The sequence below is a fragment of the Montipora foliosa genome, chromosome 3 (assembly GCF_036669935.1).
Source record: "Montipora foliosa isolate CH-2021 chromosome 3, ASM3666993v2, whole genome shotgun sequence".
Classification (NCBI taxonomy): Eukaryota; Metazoa; Cnidaria; class Anthozoa; order Scleractinia; family Acroporidae; genus Montipora; species Montipora foliosa.
This window is the reverse complement of record NC_090871.1, coordinates 334,435-344,434: the sequence shown is the minus strand read 5'-3', so window position 1 is coordinate 344,434 and position 10,000 is coordinate 334,435. Positions and strand designations below refer to the sequence as shown.

The 10,000-nt window shown below is 42.2% G+C and overlaps 1 protein-coding gene across 1 annotated transcript in view; it reads right to left on the bottom strand.

Moving 5' to 3' along the window:
* Positions 1 to 3,203: 3,203 nt before the first annotated feature.
* LOC137996393 (fatty-acid amide hydrolase 2-like) overlaps positions 3,204 to 10,000 on the bottom strand; it is a 12,509-nt gene continuing 5,712 nt past the window's right edge. Inside the window, exons 2-3 of the mRNA XM_068841771.1 lie at positions 6,227 to 6,860; positions 3,204 to 5,366 (exon numbers count right to left, since the gene is read on the bottom strand). Coding sequence (XP_068697872.1) covers positions 4,429 to 5,366; positions 6,227 to 6,860 — 1,572 coding nt within the window. The 3' untranslated portion in view covers positions 3,204 to 4,428. The remainder of the gene's footprint in view (positions 5,367 to 6,226; positions 6,861 to 10,000) is intronic.

Here is a 10,000-nt window from a genome sequence, read left to right as displayed (position 1 = left end):
AATGTGAAGTGCTAGTTTTGTACCCCATATGAACTCATGTGAGCATTAACCCTACTAATGAAAATGGGCCCACACAAGGACAGAGAAAAACCCTGACCAGGGTGGGAATTGAACCCACGACCTTAGGGTTAGATCACCGCTGTCTACCGACTGAGCTACAATGTCAGACGGGAGCAGGCCGTGGGAACTGAAGATGTTACAGTCACGGCAATGAACATGTACAAGTACAAGTAATGGTTACGTTTTTACAAACGTTGGCCGTGTAGCAATTGAGGAATTGACTTTCTCGGCAAGTTTTGTACCGATAGTAGCAAAACGATTATTAAACTCATTGGACAGTATAGTTGGATTCGTTAGAGATACACAATTCAATTTTAGAGACGTTACCGATTTCTTTCCAGATTTACGTGAAGAAAGTTCATTGATAGTTTGCCACGTCTTTCTAGAATCGCCGGTGCATTCATTGAAATTTTTAAGATGGTAGTTTTGCTTGGCAGATCTGATTTGGATATTCACTAGGTTCGGTTGTTTTTTAAATCGCATCCAGTCATTATTACGATCATTCGATTTAATGGCTTTAAGTTGAAGTTAATATTCCGATCATGCATTCGTTTCTTTCGATCTGAATAATCCATGGGCAACTACGCGCACAAACACGCATTCAATGAACAGTGCTTATCAACAATCGATAGAAACGAGGATTTCCATATCAACCACATCTCATTAGGATCGGTTAAGTTGGTAATCACGTTCCACCTTTGAGATGCGATATCATTCCGAAAATTTATTCGATTAAAGTTTCGAAAGCTCCTGTAAGTGACAGTATTGTGACAGCTAGTCATTTCTTTTAGGCATAATTTCCTGTACGCAAGAGCCATGCAATGATCGCTGATATTGATATGACAGACTCCCGAGCACAAAACTTTACCTGCACAATTAGTAAAGATTACATCAATTAACGTCGAAGACGTACGCGTCCGAATTATTCTATTTTATAAGTTGCTGAAGTGGCACCATGCATGAAGAGCAGGAATTACAGATAGTTTGCAAAAAGTAAAGACTGCACTGTTGTTTATGAGGAAGCAAAGAAAATAAGATGCAAAGGGAGGAAAAGTTCAGAGGCGCTTGTCATAATGTTCTTAGTCCAGTTTTCAATAGCTGCCCGTAAAAGTTTTGGATAGCTGGAAAATAAAGAGGCAGTCAAATGAGAAGTAATAAAGTAATAAGTAAGTAAAATACATGTGTTGGGTGTTGGAAGCACAGTGAGGGAATAAACAAGAAATACTGTTAGTTAACTTCCCTGACCCTATCGGGCCATCCAACTTTCCTTTACTTGTTTATCCTTGCATGGGACTGTTTTTTAAGTTGACGGGAACTTCGTCTGAGGAGCAGACCACACAACCATGCATCACGGTAAGAAAGCCCCCAGATTCAGTTTCCTGAATGGCTTTCGTAACAATGACAGAGCGAAGGCGTAGCCTTTCTAAAGTCGTTCGCTTTTCTTTTTCGTTTCCCGCTCTGTGAGCTCGACTTGTCGGCACGTTTAAGCGATGGCGCTGCTCTCCTCTATATGAGTCGCATCTGAAAGATGATAAGTTGCGAATTCGTACTTTATCCCATTTGAGCTGAAATGTATGAAATACATTTTGAACCACAGTGGCCGTGTTTTCACCAGCGGTTTTTAAGGTCGCTTAGCGAGTGACAACCGGAGATCGCGTGAAAACAGTTGCTTTTCCAACTCGCTTAATTAAAGTTAAGTGAGTCGGCAAACTTCGTTAAGCAACGGAATTCTCATTAAATTTGAGCCACCAAACCAAGCGAGTTGGCAATTACTTTCGGCCAATGAGGAGTCGCTTGCGGTTATTCAAATCGGACATCATGACAACAGCCGTGCTTTTCTTTTTCATTGTATTGGCACGTGCTCTCTCCTCATTTAATCTTACCCGTGCAAACACGTATCATTTTTAAGTTCTTAAGGGAGTCTGCAAACAAACCACTTTCAGCAATGTTAGCGAGACAACGGCTTTCGTGAAAACACAACAAGTGTAAATGAATCTTTTCGAGAGTAATCATCGCAATTGAAAGCAGCGTAATTGAGCTCTTGCAGAGGAAGCCTGAAGAGAAAATCCAGACTTGAACAGGACTCCATTCCAGCCTGGATTTTTTCAGACTCCCTTCAGTCGCAGCTGCTTTATCAGTGTTGTTCTAAACTACTGTGACCTGCATTCTCATTTGGAGTCATCACGACTGCAATTTAAAAAAAATAGTGTCCCATGCATTTCTCAATTATCAGATATATTTCGAGTTTGCAAATGACCATCTCCCAGGGATATCACAATTGGGCTTGAATCTAATTACATGTATTTCAGGACATAAGTGGTTCCCAGATGGCTTGATAGCTAAGATGGCCGAGCAGTACAGCCATGACTTCAGGCCTCTTTGCAATTACTTATGTTGAGGGATTCGTTGCTTGGTAAATTTTCTATCCAGCGTAGCTGGCGATACTGTTGGCGCGGAGAATGGGGAGAGGGTCTGCGAAATACCCTCCCCATCCTCCGCGCGGCTTCGCCTCTCGTTAATTTACCTCTCAAGCCAAAAATACCGCCAGCTACATAGGCTATAAATTTTCTTCACTTTTTGATAAAATTCATTAAAGCTCGAGACAAGTCCCTGCGGCATTAAATAGGGAGATTAAGAACGCGCGTTTTTGAAACGCGGACGGTAACCGGAAGCGAACATTTCGCGTGCCAGGACAGTGGTGTTTCCTAGATTTTATACTAATCATCTCTAATGGCGAAAAGATACTTAGCAATATAAATGTAGTTGAGTGAAGACAAGTTGAAAGGGAAAACAGGTCACTTCCGCTTGCCGTCCGCGTCTCCAAAACGCGCGTGCTTAAGGTCCCTAATCTTGCGAGCGGGGAACGAGCGGGGCCCATTTGCCCTTAAAAGGCCCATGTTACCATAAAATACAACCCGCGGGACTAAAATAAATCCTTCCAGCGCAAAAATCAGAACCAACTGTAATCTCAGTTCATGGATAACGATGGGGATTTAAGAAAAGATTTTCAACAAAAAAAAAAATGTAAAAACGTGAGGAAATTTATCATAAGATGCTGCAAAAACCGAACAAATATTATTAACAAAGGGCAAGCGGTCAAAGTTACAGAAGTATCTTTAATATCTTCAGCAAACGTGACTGAGTAAAGGGTTAAAACGCGTTTATTTTGATTATGAAAGTCCGGCACTTACAAAATATATACATTTACCGCCTGCACGTAGAACGGATTCATTGTTTGATATCAATGTTGTGCTGTTACCTAATCGATGTTACAGTGCGACGCGCCTTACCGTGACCACCCAACAAACTTTCACATTTGACAACTACGTGTAAATACGTCAACTCAACAACCCATGCAACGGTGTGTGAACTTTGCAAGGTGGGGTGACTGTCAATCAAATTCACACATCCTGATTGGCGAACAATTTGTAAAAAACTTTGTAGGTGGCCACGGTAAGGCGCGGCGCACAATAAACTTGATTAGCTAACAGCACAATATTGATATCAAACAATGAATCGGTTCTACGTGCAGGGGTCTAAAGCTTGAAGATGGAAGTTTAAAAATCCAACTCACGCATCAAAAAACTAAAGAGGGAAACTATTAACAAGCTAAAATATTTTTACATTTAATCGTGAAATCGAAATTCTGAAGAAAAAACAAAACAAAACAGAACGGTCAGGCGCAGCTCTTTACAACTTTTAATTTCATTAGATTCGTTTAGGAGGCAGCTATATTGTTTTTAGGGTTGGGATCAATTGTCTCTTTTGTATCGTTCTTTGTGTCCATTGTTTTCTGAACCAATCCCGAGTGTCGTTCTGAGAGCTACAAGTATGCTACACTATGACCGGCAGATGTCATGTCACCTTATGGCACACGTAAAACTGGTTTAGTTCTGGTTGAACAATTTCCTAGGATCCCACAATCTCTGCCCACCAAACTCGTTTTCACGTTGCTTAGCGACTGCATGTGACCGCTTGTTATTGTTTCTTTGGCAACAATCTGTGGGCTCACCATACAATAGCTTAAGTCCAACTTACAGGGACGTCAAGCTAAACTTCACTAAACGCAAATCCGAAACCAAACAATGTGAGAAATTCAATATCATGTGGCCGAAAGCTGGAAGCTTGTAATGTCAACCCCGATAGAAAAACAAAAAGCAAAATTTGACAGCAAAATCATTCAAGTTTTCCCTTTTCAAAGGCTCAATGACTCAGCTAAGTTTTATTCACACCTTCTGCGGTAATTAAGTCAATTCAATCATAGCGAATTGTAACGCCTTCTGGTTTAAGGTCGAACCCGGAAGGCACAGGGCAACCATGCTTATCTTGCAGGTACGGATGAAAACTCGGTTGATGTCACTCGTCAAACTAGTTTGACTTCTGGTTGGACAATTTCCCAGGATACCACTCTTTCCATCCACCAAACTCATTTTCAAGTTGCTTAGCAACTGCAAGTGACAGCTTGTCGTTGTTTCTTCCGACAATGATCTGTATGCCCAGCGGAAGGCCGTCTCTGCCAAGACCCAAAGGGCACTGTGTGACAGGCAGATTCATAACGTTAAAGATCCCGGAAAAACTGAAATTCATTGGTGCGAGAAGACATCTCTGGTGTGGCAGCGCTGTGTGCGGATATGACGGATAAAGCAAAATGCCGTCATCGCCAAGAAGATCCTGAATTTCTTCACGCATTTGGGTACCTATCTTGCAAAACGTCGAGAGAGTAATTGGGAAGAGGTGGCAAAGAAACTCCATTCCAACAACCACCATTGTAGCAAAGTGATACTTCGAGTGTCCCAGAAAATACTTAAAAAACTCAAAAAACGGGTTAATTGACTTTGTCTCTTTGCTGTAGTGCTGAAGCTGTGTACTGAGTTTATCGTTTGTGTAGTCGAACATGGAGAACCAAATAAAGGGAGAATATCGAAACGACTGGATGCCAGCATCTTGAACTTTGGCAAAAAAGCGTTCCTCCAAGAAGGTGCAAACTTGCTGCTGGCGTTCCATCAATTCTGCGTTCACGGGTGAAGTACTCAGAATAGGAAAGTGCGATTCATGAACAGTGTAGACCTTTAGGTAGGACAGATCCACTTTTTCATCCAAGCCCAGTTCATACGCTTTCGGGCCCACCATGGCTTTTAGCGTAGGAAGCAGGTCGTCGGCGTACCGACACATTGGCCCAATAGCAAGATACTCTTTGCAAGAAAAAGTACTTTCTAGAGGTATGTGCCCTTGCTTACATACAGCGACGGAACTAGGTTTATGAGCAAATATTCCATTGAAAAACGCCGGAATTCGTGCACTACCAGCTGCAAAAAAGTAAAGTAATTTGTTACGTCCTTTACGCCTAGAAGTCAACTGTCCATGGTTAATTTGTGGAATCATTTAGTTGAGTGATTAGCGTAACAGGTAACTTTCAGTACAAGGGGTATTGGTGGTCGCTAAGCTAGTCGACCTAGTCGTATACGCAATTGTTATTTTGGACGGGCGTCATTGAGAGTTGCGAACTACAACAGCCTCTTCCGTAATGGGGGTACGCATTCCCCATTCTTGATCCTCTGTTAAGCCGATCTACACCCGCACTTTCAGTTCCATATCAGCTACACAATTCCATGGGCTATCCTGAGTGGGTGTACGCCGAAACTCTTGACAACAAGGGATTTCTCGATTGTAAGTTAACTGATATAATGTGTTGCTTCCTAGAGCTGTCTTTGAACCTACACTGTCTACACTCAGAAACAAAATTTATTGGGACATGCAGAGGTTCATTTCCCGACTCCTTCCCTGTCCTCTTTTGAATAGCGACCTTCAGATTGGCCGAATACGAGCAGGACTGCAGGAAAGGCTTTTCAGTGCTGAGCATGCGCGCTGGGTTTGGAAGTCGAGGGCCTTTTTCAAGTGTGGACCGAAGAAGACACGCCAGTACCCTGGGAGGAAAAACAAAGTATCTTACCAGCGCACCCTAACAGTAACCATCATGAGTATCTATTTTCCATCTAATCTTTCAAACATGCGCTTTACACGTAATATCTAAAACGACTGCTTTAGACCTAATCACTAAACTTAGTGTTTTAGACCTTAGATGTTATAACTGAGAACTGCGTAACCGCGCAGGGGGGGGGGGGGGGAAATCACTTCTGGAGTTCGCATTAGTTGCAAGACAACATACCCAGGTCAGAGCCAACACCAAAAATGGAACCAGCAGCGGAAATGATTGCTCCTTCTCCACCTGAACTTCCCCCTGCCATCTTTGATGTATCGTACGGATTATTTGTCCTACCATACACCTTATTGTTTGTCTCAAACCACATACACAGCTCGCTGCAGTTTGTAACAGCGATGGGGATAGCGCCAGCTTTACGCAGATTATCAACAACTGTCGCGTCTTCCGTAGCAATCTCATCTTTCCGATCCACCGCTCCAGCCGAATGTGATAATCCCTTGCACGCAAGTGCCTCTTTCACGGTTACAGGTACTCCCAACAAAGGTTTTCTTAACAGAGCCGTTTTTTCCTCCTCGAATTCTGGCTCGTCAGAATCGAGTACTTGATCGATGTACCTTGCTTCTGCTATGGCTTCCTCGAACCGATCTCCAACCACAGCGTTCAGTAACGGGTTCACTTCAAAGATTCGGTTGATAAATACTTTGATTGTTTCCTCGCATTTTAACTCACGCTCCTTTATTTTCTGAGCGATGATACATCCCGGTAAATTTAAAATTGGGTCCGTTGGACCAGGAACACAGACTCCTTGTTCAACTTGGAAAACGTTGCTTCGAAGCCCTGCAACCCACGCCCCTATTGCCTGTAATATAAAGAATAAAAAGGGTGAAAATTTTAAAAGAAACTCCAAGGCACGGTGTGGTTGCCGAATGGTTGTTATTACAGTGGTACTAGTTTCAGAAGGAGCGAAAACTAGGCTTTCGGTTCAAAGACTGTAATTTATTGATTCTTTACTGTTTCCACGCTTTTTCTCGAGTAATTTGAGGTATGTCTGGCCTTATTTTATCGTGGAAAGTACGGCAAGGTACTGTATAGATCGTTTTCACTGTCACGCAATAAAAAAATAAATCGAAAACCATCCAGTGGAAAAAGTCAAGAATTCGTGATGTTGTAGAAGATAAATGAAGAAGACACTTCTCCAAGTTTTAGGCCCGTGCGTTTCCCCAAACTTCAGATATTCGTCGAAATGTTTCGCAGAAATTTACGGAGCCCAGTATGAAAACGCCATGTTGGTGCACATCCGTGGTGCACCAATATGGCGGCCGGAAAATAGTGTCAAAATCTGTTACTTACTTTGGCTATCTAGGCTAGTGATCATCTGTACTGAACAGACAGCTATTTACTTAAGCACTTTTCCTAATGCTTTAAATTCTAAAAAGGCTCAAAACCATGAGATAAATATATATTTCTCAATAAACTTGATCGTCGCCTCGTGTCACGCACCGCTATAACTCAGAAATTCAAAATGCTCTGGTTTCCAAACGAAGCGCGCTATTGAGCTTTAAAATTGCAAATGGATACAAATTTACCGCCTCTTATGCCTGATGAGGATAAAAACTTTCGTGGCTCTTTAGTTTTGGATTTTAGAAAATGATGACGTCACGTGAATAGCATATGGCTGTGAAAATAAACAACCCCAAATGTGCGAGCCCAGCTTCCATTCAACAACTGTAGTTTCTCTTCTTCTGAGAAAAACGTAAATTCTTGATAGGAACCATTCCCGTCACCAGAGCCTCGGATCGACCCAAGGTTCTGGGCCACTCATGCGCCGTAGGGTTCTTATAGCGAAAAAATTGGCTATTTGAACCTTACGGCACCTGCTCACTCCTCGTGCTAACATGAATGCACCAATTATTCTTATTATTATTCTGCACGGAAACCAATGAGAAGACACTTGGTTTCCGGGTTCCTCAGTGCTCTTCTCTCCCTCGGTCAAGAGAAGAGCACTGGTGTCAAGATTGGATAGGATTGGTATTTCGCGCGCTTTAAGGGGCACTGTCACGGTCGCACATGCGCTAGGATTTTCAATCGAAACTTGAAAACGTCAGGTTGATGTTATCAAGCTTGGAAAGGTGCAGACAATATGGAGGCTGCTGTCGCGTGCAGAATTTTAAACACTCAGTGCACAAATAATGATTCAATCTGCTCAAGATAGCAAAGCAGAGCAGTCAAAATACCAATGCAGCATGTACAATGAAGAGAAACTTTTTAAAGCGTGAATTCATGAGAAATTCGACGTATGGTGTAAACGAAGTATCAGCCGTTTCGCTATTAACAAGGATCGAAGTCCGTCTTCGTGGCTCATTTGTAGCTAGTAGTTTCTTAAATGTCAGAGACCACGGCATCATTGTTTGTTGATAAAGGTTTACTATCTTCGCTCTGAAATGTGTATTTGAATATTTTGAAGAAAACACTGCATTTAGATTAGCGGAAATGCACTGGTTGTGTTTATTTGTTGCACAAATTATAAATCAACAAACGGTGAGAAAGACACGGCTGAATTTTTTTCTCTGCTTACCGTCTTTCAACTTCTAGGTCGTCTCTTGGAAATAAAAGCACTCTCGCTCTTTCAGAAAAGAGGTTGCGGACCATTGGGGCTTTTCGCCTTTTTCGTTTCTCTGTGATAGATTCAGTTTAGAGAAGACTTGAACTTCAGGATGATTGCTTTGAGAGTTCACTTCGATTGTTATGTTTTTCTTGTTACAATTTTTGGCAGATTTTCGCTTTTTCCTTTTTCTTTCTTCATATCCTTGGAGCCAAGCGGCCCCCAGCGAGCGCGCATTCGCATTTGGTGTTAAGTCCTTTCTGGCCAAACGCTCGCAACATTTCAACACGACATCTTGCAACATTGTTGGATGATTTTGCGACATGTGTTGCACGGGGTGGCCAAACGCACGCAACATTTTCATCATTTTCAAAGCAACATGTCAATGTTCACGTGCCCCCAGGCCCCTAGCGCGCAAGAAGTGGACCTAAAACGCATGCCTTAGCGCAACAATGTTGCGTGAAGGTGGCCAAACGAGTACAACATCATGCAACAACCAAAATGTTGCACGAAAAATTTGACCGTTTTCAAATTTGATCCAACATCATCCAACATGTTGCAACATATCGCAACCGGCATATCGCAACACGGTGGCCAAACGTATGCAACATGTTGTGCCCAACAATGTTGCAAGATGTTGCGTTGCAATGTTGCGAGCGTTTGGCCAGGCCTTAGAGAATTTAGAAGAGAGGTTTACGTTTTTGCAAACGTTGGCTATGTAGCACTTATATTTGAACAGACTTAACTGTTTTGGAGTGTAATGTGAAGTGCTAGTTTTGTATAAAATACACAAAGAATCTTAATCCCTAATAGCCCTTATCACGGTTATTTTTTCTCATTTTCATTACAATGTAAACTAACGTGGATGCGAGGCAATTTCGGGTTAAAACTACAAAATAACCCGAAATTGCCTCACATACATGCTAGATTATATTGTAATGCAAATGAGAAAAACTAACCGTGAAAAGGGCTATTGGGTACAACATTGAGCTGGCCGATTAGGTCTATGATACTTTTTTCCCTTCGATTCTCAAGTTCTCAACGCTGTCTACAGCTTTGATTGGGCTCTACGGATGGCTGGCTTTTCAAAAATCTCAATCCACCCTCTGGTGTCTCAATGGTTAATGCGTCTCAACGAATTGTAGATAGGTCAAGGGTCAACAAAGAGATCCTGCGACCCCTGATCGACGAGGACGGTGTTGACGGCCCATGTGGAATCGAAGATAACAGATAAGTTTCCTTCTCTTTTGGATCTGAGATCAGTTGCTTTATGTCTTATTGGCTACGTGCAGGGGCTTTTTCCGTTTTAGTAAATTATGCCATTTTAAAGGCCTTTGATGTTAAGTGTTTTTTCCGTTCATTTGTTCCATATTCCTATAGAGTCATCCAAGATTGTC